At 37.2% G+C, this 16,249-nt stretch overlaps 1 protein-coding gene across 1 annotated transcript in view; it reads left to right on the top strand.

Moving 5' to 3' along the window:
- The window catches only part of ADCY2 (adenylate cyclase 2), a 203,206-nt gene that overhangs the window by 176,620 nt on the left and 10,337 nt on the right, over nt 1–16,249 (top strand). The window contains exons 17-20 of the mRNA XM_030944238.1: nt 1,608–1,727; nt 5,385–5,569; nt 7,073–7,157; nt 12,785–12,943. Coding sequence (XP_030800098.1) covers nt 1,608–1,727; nt 5,385–5,569; nt 7,073–7,157; nt 12,785–12,943 — 549 coding nt within the window. The remainder of the gene's footprint in view (nt 1–1,607; nt 1,728–5,384; nt 5,570–7,072; nt 7,158–12,784; nt 12,944–16,249) is intronic.

Below are 16,249 nucleotides of genomic sequence, written 5' to 3'. Positions count from 1 at the left end.
TGGATAGGCAATGAGTTCAGGAATTTAATTGATTAGGTGGGTTTAATGTCAGCTCAGCTGAATCACAATAACCATCCATGTGACTGCTTTTAACTCATGGTAAGTATGAACTGCATTTTCCTAAGTGAGTCCCAATGAAGGAAGGCTACCTTACATTTGCTGAGCATGATGTTAATAGCTGGGGTGATGTCCACATGCAGAATGTGTTAAGCTGTCTGAGCCCCAGCCGCATGAGATACAGTGAGCTATTAAGGTTTTGTAGCTGTGAGCAAAGGAGCATCATTCTAGATATATAAATTCAGTTTTTATATTCAATTTATTCAATACATATAAATACCTCAAAGGCAGGTGTCAAGAGGATGGTACCAGGCTCTTTTCAGTGGCGTCCAGCAACAGGATGAGGAGCAATGGTCAAAAACTAAAACACAAAAAATTCCACTTCAACATGAAGAAGAACTTCTTTACATTGAGGGAGGAAAAGGCTGCCCAGAGAGGTTGTGGAGTCTTCTTCTCTGCAGCCATTCAAAACCCACCTGGACACGTTCGTGTGTAGCCTGGTCTAGGTGACTGTGCCATGGCAGGGGGTTGGACTGGATGATCTCCAGAGGTCCCTTCCAACCTTAAAAATTCTGTGACTCTAGGTTGTATGAGAATATACTTTCTGCAGAATTGTATTAGTGCTATTACATGACTCGCTGATAAAATCTGGGAAGTGTGTTGGCAGTTTTGGTCACCCAGAAGGTTGAATTGAAAGAAATATGTACAGAGGGTGACTACTAGACAAACTGGGGGAATGAAGAGCTTGTTTTCAGGGAAGAAACAAGAAAATTGATGAGCACAATGAAGCCTGAGATGACACTAAATATTAGGACTTTAAATACTAGGGAGAGGAAGAAGCTATATGAAAATTAAAGGATGAGATTATGACAAGAAGAAAGACAAGCAAACTGGCCATGAATGGTGATTAAATGCAGAAACAGCTTAAATGTTGAGATCAAACTACTGGAATAAACATAGTCACCAAAATCTAAATTGTTAAGAAAGCACTGGATCATGGCATCAAGGGAGTCTGTATCACGTTGGTTTCCTGTTTAATTGCTGGCTGAATTTGATGCCCCAAAAGATAACTGGATCCACTTTTCAGTTTCAATTATATTAGTCCTGGTATTAATGTCAGCATTATGATATTATTGTATCAACTTCAGTAATAACTCCATATTCTTTCTTTAATTCTTCTTTTGTTTAAATAGGACATTCTGTTGAGGTAAATCCAGGAATTATTCATATTGAGTTTATTTCTTCATTGTCTGTTGGGTGTGTGAGCTTCTGATATATGAAAGTAATACAACAAAGAGCCTTTTGTCTGTTATTCAAGTAGAAAGTGTCAGATGAAGGTTAGCACAGTTGTTTTTGTTTGAGAATGCAGGAACAAGTAATCATGGTATGTCATCTTCCTTTTCCTATTTCAAATTAAAATACAAAAAATAGTGAAATACCAAAGTTAAATGGTTACATGTAAAGCTTTCTCTGCTTCCCCATTTCTGTTCTCTATTTTGACCTTAAACAGCTGTCATGCTAATGGGTTATATGTTGATTTTTTTTTCTAGTTTTTCCTGGATGATGCTGTGATAGCTTTTCCCTCAGTTCTTAATTCATCAAATGCAAGTTTTCCTAATTCAAGTAATCAGACACGGTGGTATATACAAAATAACTGTTTTTTCCTACCGGTAAGTTTATTTCACATTTCTTTGTTTGTTTACAACAATTACACTAAATTGACTGTTACCAGATCTGCTTGAAGTTAAACACCCACCCATTTTTGAGACTGCAGTAAAAGCTTGATTTTTTTTAGTCAGCTGCAACTGCATTTGGAGTAAGTGGGAAGTTCAATGAGATTAGTACTTCTGAAAATAGAGGTTTTAATGAATGCCAGATTAAAAAAGCAGGAAACAACATAAAAACAAGGAATCTCAATTCACCCATGCTAACACATTACAAGATATCAAGATAACACACAGCATCTGCAAAACAGACTGTGCACTGAAAGCCAGGTTAGTCTGCAGGCAGGTTTCCCATGGTGAGAATATTTTCAGGTGGCTGACCTGAAAATATTCACCATTTTCATCAAATGTGAAATTGTCACACTTCAGTCATTGCATATTTTGGGAAAGCTGGTGTGAGAGGGGTGGAAATAAAACTCTCATGTGCCACTGTATAAACTGCTTAAGAGATCTGAACTGATCTGAAGGGGATGTCTCAATGTGAACAAAAGCACAATGGCACATGCAAGAGGAGGGGGAAGGACATTGCTGCAAAAAAGGGGGACCTGTGTCCTAGAGAGCAGTGACTCCTTCAAGTATTAGAAAAGACCTGCAGTTGAAAATGTCAAGCCATATGTTGTGTCAAAATATATGGGTTTGGGTGAATAAGCTGGTGGCAGCAGGAGGAAAAGGAAGTTTATTTCGTCTCTATGGTGAAATAATTACAAAAATGGTGTGTGCTGATTTCAGGATTTATAGCTTTTAAAGTATTAAAACAAATTGTTTCATCTACGAAAATTTGTCTTTGATAGATTGGCATAAAAATATTATGTTAAAATTTCACTTCTGACATTAATAAATGAAAAATTAAAGTTAGTAAAGATTTTAAAACTTTTAAACATCTCTCAAATAAGCATTGTTTTCATCCCCAGACACTGCAAACATTTTAGCTGGAAAAAGCTTTAAATTCCTTTTGAGTTACCACTTTCAATTTTTTTTCTTTAATCTGGGATTAAAATTTCTCTCTTTTCACTCTATAAGATATTGAATACTTAGGCTGACAAATGTTTGTTTCCTTAAATTAAAAATTTGTTATTTTGAATCTGTGTGTTAGTTTTAAGCTTTGCTTATGTCAATAAACTTTATGTGATTTATGATAGTGAACCTGACATCTATTGACTATGTCATCTAAAATGAGTGCATAAGAGCTTTGGGAATTACTTTAGCCCCAATTGATTTAAGTTCATTTTGAAGCAAAGCAATTTATTTGCCTCCTTCTCTACCCCCCAAAATAACTTTTTTGATTAGTTTAGCTTACTTTTTAAAAAGACTTAGCAAAGATTCCTCAGTAAATTATAGCAACATTTTTGTGTTTAGTTTAGTTTAGTTTTGCCATGATGCTTCTGTAGGTTCTGTGTAAATAGAAGTTGATGTGTATATCTGCTCCTGGGATAAAATACAGTCCTGTATTAGTGCTGCCACCTCCACATGTTAAATAAATAGAAGTTATAATACTGGCATCTAAAAGATGCAGTTTTGGAATATATTTTATTTGCCTAGGAAATTTTTTTACAAAATTACTTTGTTCTCAAGTAATTTTTTCTCTATAGACATATGGATGTAGAATTCCTTCTTACTTCATTGAAGATCTTTATACCCACCGAACTGCAGGTCTTAAATTTTAAGAGAAGAAACCAAATGCTTTGTGCTAGATCCAAAGTGTGTACTACCTTGGTGCAAGACACCAGACCTGTGATCCTAGTAAGAAAGACAATCAGATTCTGTAAGGTATTGGTTAAAATACCTTTATTAGCTAGCACAAGAAAGAAAAAGAGAATATATGGGCTTATGCCCCTTTAGATGCTGAGAATCTTGATTTATACAGCATGAGGTGCAGATTCTGTTTGTGGAGAGGTTACCCAGGATTTTCCTCTTTTGAGCTGTTGGAGTATTTTCTTGAAAGGGAACATTTCTATTCACTGCTTCAGCTGTCAGACAAAAGGGCCTCCATGAGAACTTGCTGCTGCACTGTTGGATAAAGCCAAGGCATCATGTTGGTAGCAGGTGGGAGCTGCCTGCAGGCTCCTGGGTTGTGATGAGTTGGCTGAGCTGGCTGAGGTTATCCTGGGGCTGGGGGATGCACTAAGCAGAGCAGGAGCCTGCACCTGCTCAGCTTCACTGCTCTATGGATTGCCGGGCTCTCCAGATCTGCTTGTTGATAACTGAAACACTGCACTGCAATGCAAGGTCTGCATTCTGAAATGTGTGGCTGTGCCACTCTTCTGTAATTCATCCACCCTTGTCGGAAATTTTCAATCTATTCTGTGTATTTGTATGGAACACTGTCAGAGACTGTTCCACTTGAAAATTTCTGGGTCTTTGTCAAACAGTATCCAGATATGGGTTCAAGACTGCCTCTCCTTGTTACTTTTTGGAAAACTGATTTCAACACTAGAATACCATATTGAATCAAAAAAGAATGCTGCTATTTTTATGTAACCATGAATTTGGAGGTTGACCTCCTCTGAAATGCAGCTAACACAGAAGTTTTATTTTTTTCATGATTCTGAACAATAGTTCTATCTATTTCTTATTTCAACCAGATCTTTGAGCAAATTACAGTAGCAGCAAAGATTGAGATGGCAGATAAATTCTGTCTGATGGGTGCTGTGAAAATTATCCTGCTTAGTGATCCTCCAAAATTAGTATACAGTGATTCAGGTTCTGTCAAAAGTGCTGCCATCAACAAGTCAACAGTAGTCCGAAAATAGCATGACTAGAAATAGAATGCTTTGTAATTTCAGAAAAGAAACTTCCTTGTAAGGTGCAGGACTGTAATTTTCAGGAAGCATTTCTGGCAAAGGGGTTGCATATTAAAGACTAAGATAATGATTCTAGAGATGATTCCTGCTTTAGCATTAATTTTGATGCTGTAATCAATTGCCAGGAAGTATTAGAAGAAAATATTTTTCCAGAAATTTAACTTCAACTATACATATTTTTTTGATATATATGAGATAGGAAAGAAAAGGCTTTTTTTTTTAGCAATTGAATGTGTTTTTATATGGTTATTACTCCAGGATTTGAGAGAAGGATTTTTTATATTTATATTAGGCATAGGCCCTGTTAATAGCTTTGTATTTTTCCTATCCTGGCTGTTTATTAAATTGCATATCTGTGAGATGCTTAACTGTGTACTGCATCAGTTTATAACAGCTGCAAATATAGGCAATGAAATTATTCCTTCAGGCCTTTAGACATTTTTACCTTGACCTTCAGGGTAATCCTGGGACTCAAGCATGAATGAACATTTTACAGTGGAACAGGAGTAAATCTTATGTCAGTCTGCTGGCAACAGACTCCTACATTAGATTTCAACACCAGCAGTGGTATCCCACAAATGTAGATGAGTAAATCAAAAGTGTCAAAGGGTGAAAATTAGGGAGCATAAATTTATTTTTATTGGCTGTCTATAAACCATAGTGTCCCAGATTGTGATAAATTGCACACTTCAGTGGTCAGTCAATGGTTTGTTTTTTAAAGTAGCCTGAGCATTTTATTATGCATGATTTCCTACTCAAGAGCCAAATTCTAAATATTTTCCATTTGATTTCTCTTTGCCAGTATTTTATATACAGCTGCATATTAGGGCTCATTTCCTGTTCTGTTTTCCTGAGGATAAATTATGAGTTGAAAATGGTAATAATGTTGATTGCATTGGTGGGCTACAATGTTATCCTTCTGCACACTCATGGGCCCATGCTGGATGACTACAGCAAATTTATGTATGCAATGGCACCTCTTAGAAGGTAGGTGGCTAACTCCAGTCTTTCTGAAGTTCAATACTACCCATGGTAGCTCTTACGTCATGGAACGCACGTGTTTGGCCGTGTAATCTGAGTCACAAAGTAAAACCATTGTCATGCTGCAGCTAATGTTTGATTTAATGTCACACCTCAGAGCATTAGAATAAAAGAAGTCTGGACAAGGCATTTAAATCACACATTATAGGAAATAGAGTATGGTTTAATTTGCATTTTTGTCACAAAGGACGTTACCAGAAGTCATCACCAAGTTTGTTAAGGCCTCAGGCTGCACATCATTAAGGCTTTTAGGGCATATTTGCTACAAGCTGAAGAAAATCAGCTTCCCCAGGACTAGTACATAGTCTGAAATGCTTACAAATAAAGTCTTGGTGATTGAACAAATTAGTAGACCAACAGTGGATATTTTTTATTTTATTTTGCTGTGCCTGTGCATTTGTATCTTAAGTTTTTAGTGAGGCTCCTGAAATCTTTGTTACAGCTGATAATATGTAAGACCAAAATTATGACTCCAGTTCTTGTTATTGCTGTAAAAAATAATTTTTGGACAGCTGTAATTTCTACGTCATTTTCAAAACAAGGAGGTGATTCTCTTCTGTGTAGGCCAAGTGTATGGAATATGTCACACCAGAAAATCTGGATATTCAGATTGTAGTTTCAATATCATTTTTCCTGCTCTGTAGCAATCATGGAAAAAGATCTCACTTGAAACTTTGGGGGAAAAAAGTGTATGTTTTCTTTGCACTTAAATCTAAAGATTAAATGAACAAACCCAGGCCTTTATTTCCATTTTATTAATGGAAAGAGTATGTGTGTGATGGTATGGAGAACCAGGTTAGACTGAGCAGGTTAGACTGAGCTTGTGCTTCTGGCAGCTTTGATTTTGTCAGTCAAGCTCTGCGTCTGTTGGCATTTTCCTTCCTAAATCTCTTTACCAAGGTTCTTGTTTCAGTGGCATGAGTAGGAGAGTTCTAGTGTGAACTGTTTTCCATTGCCTTTAGTGACTTTTGCCAAAGCAGAGTTTTTAATAAACTCTTTACAAGATCTAGTTTGTGCCTCCTCAGGAAAAAAGGTATCTTGGGAGATAAATACTTTAGTTTCTTTTTCTGCATATTCATTGGATATGGTCGAGCTCTCCACAATGGAAATAGTGTTATTGCATTAAAAATCTATTTTTATTCTACTTGTATAGAATAAACCACAAATGCTCTCCATTTGCAAGTAAAAAAGGACATTATTTTTCCTAAATCCTCATCTTATTATTGGACTTCAAAATGTAGGCACATTTGCAGAGAATATTGTAGAGGTAATTAAATCTAAATAATATAAATAATGATATTTTATCAAATAATATATTGTATACTATTTAAATGTTCTTAGCTTTGTACCAGAAAGTAGTGCATATAAATTGTGGTCTTATTTTTGTGCTTGAAGTAATATTGGTTTAACTTTTGAGCAGCCTGCTTTACTTATGTTTTTATTCTACAGGCCAGGAATACTGAAGGACCTGAAGACAATGGGCTCAATTTCCTTGTTCATATTCTTCATCACATTACTGGTTTTGGGTAGACAGGTAAGACTCACACTTCTCTTCACCTGCACCAGTGGACACAATACCAGCTGCCACATGCAGCCTGTCACCTTCTCAAAGAAACACCTTTGTCCTGTTCTTTCCCATACCCTTGCAAATGAGTGTCAGGAGCATCTATAACATCATTTTCTTTCTTGCCTTCCAATATGCCCTTAAATCTCACCAGTAACTATCACTGACACTATGCTGATAGTGTACTGTGACCATTGTTTCTCATTCTGACCAATAGTGGCTCCTAGCTTCCTGTCTTGTTCCCATCTGTCTGCTTCCATCTGCTGTCTCCCTGATTGCTTAATTGCAAGCTATTTTCTTCACAGTTATTACAATTTGGAGCAGACACAGAAACAATACAGCGTGCACACAGAACTGTACCACATGCTGAGGCCATGGTTGCACTAAAACTGTGACCCAACAGGAAACTACTCTTTTTATGACCCAGCTGTGCTTTTCCAGAACAAATGTGATGTCAATGGTCTTAGCCTGTACTAAGCTGAGGGAAGATGCAAGGGCAGTTCTTTCTGTAAATCCTCAGACTCCAACAGGATTCATGGCTAAAAGATGCAATTCCAGCCCATTGTGCCAGAACAGTGCAGTGCACAAGACAGGGCTCTGAAACAGAAGAGGCAATCCATGCAAGATCTGAGCCTTCGCAGCAGCAGCCTGAGCCTTCACAGACTGCAGCCTTGGGAAGGACTTTCTCCCAGACTGTCCTTAAATCATTAATTTACATTATAACTCCTCAAAAGCTAATGACTGTCATTTAAATTGCTGTGCAGTCCCTGCAGGTTGCTACACAAAAATTCTTATCTGGCAGTTTCTGCAGTATTTATTCTAGTGGGGAACATCCTTCTTGATTTAGAAATAACATTCTTCATCTGCCTTGTCAGCAGCAGCACTTAGATTTTGTTCATTTGATGGTGGTGACAGATTGGGTCTAGAGCACAGCTACTTTGCCTCAGAAAGAGGGACAAGTTCTTCATCCCATCGGTGGAGAATCTTTAGTCCCTGTCAACCTAAGTCTCAGATGGAGGCAAAGGGTGCAATACCAAGAGCAAAGGAGAGAAGAAATATCATCTTCACTGAGAAAGGAAAGATTTCTTTGTGGCTTCAGTCACATCAACAAGGAAGTTTGTTCTGCATGCAATATTGGTGTTCTCTGTCACACCAACTAAGAAATGATTGTATAATGGAAAAAGTCTTCATTTTCAGAGCTGTAGGTCCAGGATCCTTGTCATGATAGCACTTATTTGTAACTCTTCAGTCTTTTGATTTTTCTAACTTATTCTCCCTTAAAGAAGAAGGAGAAAAAAGCTTCTGCATTTTCAAATGCTCTCAAGCAAAGTCTACAATGGAAAATGTTATGAACTAATTTTAATACATACCTGGCATAAGAGCTGCCTTTTAAAGTTACTGTTGGTGATATTGATTGGTAGCAAATGCTTGGAAAAAGAATAGGGGAGGAAATCAACCTGCATAGAGTGACCTATTCACGGACATATACTTCCCATCTTCTGCCAGTTAGTATTTCTGTTGCTGTATTTAATAGGTATTGGCTGTTCTACTTTCTGTTTCACTGTCTGATCCCTTTTTAACCCATTTTGTCTTCCTGGTGTTCCCAACACTGATAATGAATTTCACAGTTCGATAAAAATTCATGTGACAGTGTCTTTCTGTTTTTAAACTTCCTCTTTTCTACTTTTATTGAGTGGCAATTGTAGGATGCTGTTGAGCCATCTTGGCAGTGTCAACAAAGTCAAATTCTTCCTTACCCTTCTTCCACAAAGGGTAATATGCAAGTAATTTCTCTGTTAGTTATTGCATTTTTTTGCAGATCATACATACTTTTTCTTTTTTTTGATATCTGATAATTTAAAAATGCTAAAGATAATAGCCACTGATGAAAAGGATGGCCTTTCTACTTTCCCTTCAGTTGCTTTCTACTTCCCATGGTGTTCCTCTGTCCCCAGGATGAGTAACCAAAACATTCATCCAAACAAAAAGTGGATGCTTTCCTGCAAGCCTAGATCTGTGAACATGCTCACCACTGGTTATAGAGGTGCCTCTCCTGAATCAAAAGCAGAGGCAGGGGATCAGTGCCTCTGGTTCAGTGGGGATAAAGAGAGGAAGAGTCAGTGTATCGTTACATGCTTTATGAGCCTACTTAATTCCTGTAGCTGCATAGCCAGCCTCAGTGCTGGAAGAAGCAGACCTTCTCTCTGCTGCTTATTCTTATCCTTTTGTCTCCTCATTTGTACTGGCCCAGCTCACTGTGTAGATGTATGGTGGATCAAAATAGGGAAATGGTCAGGATTAAAAATTAACCCTGCAGAAGTGGTTGGTTTTGAGGCAGATCTATTTTCAAGATTTATTGTGTGGCCACAGCAATGCTTGTGCCAGAAGAATGAGGGTGAACAGACAAAAGTACAAAAGTGAGGTGGAAAAAGCAGAACTTTTGTGGTTTTTTGGGGTTTTTTTTGATGGCCCTGCCAGCAAAGGTGACAACCATTTCCTGACACTGAGACCAACTGACTCATTTCACCCTGCATACAGATCTCCAGAGTTACTTGATAATGGGCTGTCAACAGGCAGACAATGTGCTGAGAATGGCGATCCTTCCACCCTTCCCAGGAGAATCCAGATTGGTGTGGGCTTGACTGTGTAAGGAGTGTGCTCACTTTTAAACACGGTTGAGCATTAAATCTCTCTTATGACCTGCTTTGAATCCAGTATTGACATAGCCTGTGAATTCCTTTCTCAACAGTACCTAAAATATTGTGTGTCCCATTCCTCTGTAGGCTGGCTGTATAGTTTTTCATGATTGATTATATTGTAGTTATCCACACTGAATTTCATTGGTAGTTTTACTGCTGAGGTGCTTGTGGCAGCTTCCCAGAGCTGTAAAAAACTGTTTCTTTGTTGTCTCTGTTCTGTTTTTTTAGTGAGCTTTTATTTTGTGAGGGAATTCTTCTCTTTTTGAACAAAGTAGTCTCTTCAAGAGCCTCTTCTGAAAGAATTCAATAAAACCTTATTCAAATTTCACTGCTAGTCACATGACCATTTACTTCTTTGTAGTAGATGGAGGCATGTTTACAGAAAGTATGTTAACTCATCCATTTGTATCAGCATTAGCCAGTGTGTCTAAATAGCTATTTTCCTTAGCATTTACTGGCTTTTTTTACAAAGTACCTTGCTCTATTGTTCCTGCTTCTTTTCCAAAGATTTGCCTTATATCCATACCCTTTCTCAGTTCTCTAACACTCTGTCTGTCTTGACTGATCAGGATAAGTTTTGTATCATGCAAACAAACCAACACAAAAACCACCACCACCACAATTCAAAATAAGTTAATAAGCTAGTGCTCTTCTCTTTTTGAAATATGATATGCTGACTTTTCTCATTTCAAAGCAAATTGTACAATATATTCTGATTTTTCTTTTCTGATCTCTGAGTTCTCTTTGCCCTTTTTTGGAGCAGCCTAAATTTAATTCAGTAAAGAGTAAGGTAGTAAATAAATTACCTTTTTTATACTGGCTTTTTAAGAAGAAACATATTTTTTAAAACTTCACTTAGCTACCACCTTTTCTTTTCACTACAAAGTTGGTACAATCTATGGATATTTAATTTCAACAGGCATCCATGTTACTTTTGTCAATTTATGCCAAGAATTTTGACATCCCAAGGTTTTACTGGATTTTTTCTGCATGAATACCATTTGTGGCATTTGAATTTACCATCTAAGTGTATTTATATTTATTCTAATCCAAGTTCCTTGATGTATAAATATCTAACATATATATTAAAAAGACATTCTAAAAAAGTGACTGCATGTATTTTGCATCATGTGGATGGTTCTGAAAAAAATCCCTAGTCATGACCTCAGGCTTTATAGGACTGATGATTGCCATTTAATACAGGCACAATGACAGGGCAACAATAAAATCCTATTTCCAAATTCCTACAGAAATCTGTTCTCAGGTTCTCTGTACCTTTATGATTGTCTGTACAAGTATTTAAGTCTCTGCCCACTCTTATTTTGCTTATGGTTTGCAAATATCCTTTAATAACATATAATCATTTAAAATATCCAGCTTGGTTTTTATTTGACATTCAAAGTCCAGATTTCTGCGATGCAGCATGATCCATTCTAAGATGCCAAGACCCTTTTTACTTTCAGAAGAATGTCACCTTTGAGTCAGAATAGCCAGAATATTTCTTTTGGGGTGCATTTCAGGTCTGCATTCTGTCCTTAGCAGTATCAGTATCAGCACAAAGGGAGTATGTTAACAGTGATTTCATGTGATGGATGTTCTCTTTCAGTTTTGTAATTAAATATTTAAATACTATCTGGCCCTTATCAACCAGTTCAAAGGAAACCTGAGTATATTTCTCTCTATACATTTAAGTGGAGGAATCATTTTCCTCTTACTGTTTTTTCATCCTGCAGGTATTTTGCAGATACAGTTTTGCTTCATCAGTTTTTTTTCTTTCAGTGCCTTTTAAAAGCTTGCCAAATCATTTTAATATCATCTAATTTCAACTTTCTACTCTTATCTTTGGCTGTGATCTCAGTAGAATACCTATGAATCATTTTGAGCTGTGACAGCCACTGTCCAGTCAGAAGGACTACTCTCATTTTTTATGTCAATGCTTACTGACTGCTAATACCAGTAGCTAGCACTTTTAAGTTTTTCTGTAATAAGATTGCCATCATAATCATATTCTCCTGGTTAATAACATCGTCTTCATTGAGATTGACTGATAGTGTTAAACCACTAAGACTACGTTGAAATAGCTCTTGATTTTATCAGGTCAAATGAGATAGGCCAGAGGAGGCTTTACTGTGGAAATAATGCCATAGAATTCATGCCAACGCCTTGACAATATTGAAAGGAAGTGGAGAGAGCTCCACAAAAGTGCAGTTTTATTAATTTTCCACCACCTTTCTAGTGAAATTGGATCTCAAAACATACTGATGCTCCAAGGATGTTGTGTGTTTTCATATAGTTCCAGGTATTGTTGTTGTGGTTACTGGTTACTGGAAAGCTACTATGAAAACTCTGGGACAAAAACAAAAGCAGGATAAAGTATTACAGAAAGGAATGTAAAAGTAAGCAACCAACCAAAAAAAAGAGCAACTAACAAAACCAAAACTCAACTGAGTTGGCCCAGCTGACTGGGCCATTTTTTATAGTCTGATCATGATTTGATGTATTTGATATAACTAGGGTCTTCCTAAAATGCTCATTATTGTAAGTGAAATTCTGCACTTACAAAATAATATTAAGTTGCAAAACTATACATTGTTTCCATTACAGTGTTTGATTTCTGTAATGAATTTCTACTCAAGTTTAAGAGTAGATAAATAAATCTTCCATTGTTTAAGGCACCTTGCAACTTTTCTTTTTTTCTCATGGGCCTTTTTGCTGCATTTGATAAAATGTATGTCACAAATGTATGCTTGGTGTTTGACTTCTGTGGGACCTGGAATTATATTTGAGTAGCCGAATAATTGTAGGGGTTGTGTACTGTGCTTATTTTGTCTCTTAAACCTGTACTCCAGCAGGACAAGATGCCTATTGTTTCTTTACTTCTGTGTCCTCTTGTAACAGAATGAATATTACTGTAGGTTAGACTTCCTGTGGAAGAACAAGTTCAAAAAAGAGCGGGAGGAGATTGAAACCATGGAGAACCTAAATCGGGTGCTTCTGGAGAATGTGCTTCCAGCCCACGTAGCTGAACACTTCTTGGCAAGAAACCTGAAGAATGAGGTCAGCTGTCTCTGTATATCTTCTACTCTGTAAGAAAGCACTGTACCCTGGAAATACCACTTAATGCTGTTTTGAACAGTAGGTCCTTACAGCAAAAATATAAATTTACAGACACTTTCATTTCCCCTTTCCTTCCTGTAAGGTTTGCTATACAGCACTGAATGCACCATAAAACCCTGAAATAAAAAGCTGAAATTTTCCTAAGTGGCAATGCACTTTGCCTATTGAAGGATGGTAAAAATAGGTGAGGAGGAGGAAGAACAGAATGGCTGAATCAACATGGGTTTAATTTTAAATCATATGCATTCAAATACTTTTTACTCCATGATCAGAGTGGAGTTGCAGCCAGGTTCTGAATTTTCTTCTGTTCACTGGAGAGCTTGTTTTTTGGAATGAAAATTAACCTTTTCCCCGAAATAGTGGCTATGTTAATACTGGAAAGATGTTCTGAACACTGAATTACCTGTTTATTCACTGCTTAATGGACCTAATCCAAGCACCAGAAAAGTCACCCAAAAGATCCATCTTTATTTTTCTGGAAATTAGATCTGCTCCTAATATTCCTTTACAGTAATAATAAAGAAAAAAATATATATAAGTCTATTTAGAGAGAGTAACAGCCATAGAGATCTTAAATGTAAGATTTTTGATTACTTGTGCTTGCCAAATAATTGTTTCAAAAAAGACAAAAGAGGGCAGAGGGCAGATTTAGGGATTCATTTTTGATCTTCTGAGCCAAAAAGGACAACACCTTCCTTTTCAATGTGGTTTGCATTAAGCAGTACTAATCAGGACTGCATTTCAATACTTTAGCATTCCCTGCAAATATTCATTTGGTAGCTAACAAAAATTGCTGTGGGGTTCCTTTGAATGCAGTGAAGATTTTGGCTAAAAGCCAAGTTGACTCAGCTCCAGTTCTCAGTTAAGGCATTAAACACAGCAAACCATCAGGAGATTGCTTTCTTGATTATGTGCTACTCCATCTCAGCTTCCCAGCAGAGCAACACCATCTGCTTACCTTTGTATCAGCTACCAGATTTATCTTGTCACCCCTCAAGATTCTTAGGTTGGAATGAGTTTACTTAATTTAATAAAGCACAGAAATTGTAAAGGGCTGAACTCCCCAACTCATGATGTCAGGTGAAGTAAAAATTATTTGACATTATTTTAATGACATCCATTGAAAAAAACCCAAAAAAACGAACTCAAGTTGTTCCTTGTTTTGTTTCTTTCAACAGTTTTCAAAGGAAGGCCCTTTCAAATCTCTGGAAGTATTCAGTATCTGTCATGTCTTTAGATTTGTTTCAATATCAGCAAGGTTCTGTATGTAGATACAGATATTAGGGCAGATTAGACCTTTGTTTTCTCTGTGTGGATACCTAAGTCAACAGATATTGAAATTTGTCCACATTTTCCTTAGCTGCAAACATTCAAGTTAGTATAGTTTTATGTTTGTTCTTTTCTGTTTAAAACAGATTCTGAGATTAAGAAAATGGATGAATATTCTATTTCCAAATACTACTTCCCTTAGTATTTTGTGCATGCAGGTGTATATGGAGATAAGGGAAAACAAATGCTTCTGAAAAGCAGGCAGAAGAAATGAAAAGGGAGAAAGTGAGTGGATAAAAGCTAACTGGGAAAAAGTGAGTGGATAAATGCTAACAGTTGCACGGTAGTTTCAAATGACCAACAAAGGTCTTTTTTTAACAAGATGTATATATTGACTAATGCTAATACACCAAAAGCAAAGGTCCTTCAGAGTAAATAATAAAGGTTTGTTTGCTTTACCAGAACCTCCGGAGCTGGGTTTCTGCTTTATAGTCTGCATGCTGGATACAAGACAGGTTATTTTCCAATTGAAAGACAGGCTCAAATCTAAAATGAAAAGCAGGAAACAGAGCCAGGATTTAATATATCTGCACCTGGCTTTTGCAGCTTTCTCCTTAATGCTTTTATCCTTCAGATTCCCTATTAGTAAAAAGTGCTTGGGAGATTTTGTGCTGCAAACTAACTGGCAAGCCCATCACTGAGCAAGAGGAATCGTGGTTTATTAACTACAGGATGGAGCTAGCACTTTACTTAGAGCAAAAATTCTGCCCCAGAGAAGTGACTGCCATACCCTTCCAAGGGATAGAATTGGACTGGTTTGCCTTCCCTATCCCAGGAAAATCTTCAGGCATTGGAGATGAGGGGACAGTAAAAGGAACATACTTGCAGAATTTCAGATGGTATTAAAAAGGAAAAAGAAAAGGATTGAATGCAAAAGACAGGATGGTTTTATTTTTGTTAAATAAGAAAAGCTACTCCTTCCTAGAATAGTATTGCACTTAATTTTCTGACTACACATTTTGGAGAGTACTGTTTCAAGAGAAGAACTCTCAGGAAAATTAAGGCACTCAATTGTAACATCCTTTATTATTATGATCAAAATAAACTGTTGTGGTGTGAAAACTAGATGGGGATGACTCCTTGAAATTCTCTGAAATTTATTGTGATAGTCACAATTACTAGTTATCTGGTTATAAATAGTGCCGGTTGTTGTTGTTCCATGATGCTGCTGTGTTATTGAGCATTCATTAGTGGAGATGGATATTGCCAGTATAAGAGAGGAAGGAGGACAAATGGGTCGCTATACTTGAAATGAAGTTACGGGGAAGATGACCTGAGGAGATAGAAGTAAAGCTGAGTTAACCACGGAATGTAGTCTCTGTACCTTGTTAAGGAAATACCCCATATGACCATGCAGGAGCCACTCTGGCAGTCACACCTGCACCACTTGAGAAGGGACCGAATTCCCTTCACACTGGGCAGCTCCAGTGAGCCAACAGGTGCCTTGCTTTACTTCCCACACACCACACACACTCACAGTCAGACCAGATTTCCTTATTGGCTTGACCCTTGGGTTTCCCACAGCAGAGTCTCAAAAATCTGGATTTAATCATGGTGCAACAAGAGAATAAAGCTGGAGCTGTGAATCAATGTATTACATCCCTACAGCATACAGTTGTGGTGGAGCTTCCGCAATGCTATGGGTATAAAATCCCTAGAAAATACAGGAGGCACAAAAATCTAGTTATAAAAAAATTATCTCCTCCAGCTGCATGTGTTCCTTCCTGTCCATCATTATTTTCATGTTTGCTCAGAAACTTCCCTCACACCTGTGATGGGATGAAGCAGTCAGCAGTTTTCCCATAGTTCTGTTATTTTCCAGTTGTACATCAGCAGTAAAGATCCACTATGTCTGTGCACATCTGTGTACAGACACACCACATTCTTCCAAAAGGACACACTGACTGTCAAATTGCA

This window comes from Camarhynchus parvulus, chromosome 2 (assembly GCF_901933205.1).
Source record: "Camarhynchus parvulus chromosome 2, STF_HiC, whole genome shotgun sequence".
Lineage (NCBI taxonomy): Eukaryota > Metazoa > Chordata > Aves > Passeriformes > Thraupidae > Camarhynchus > Camarhynchus parvulus.
This window is presented reverse-complemented; position numbering and strand designations above follow the sequence as displayed.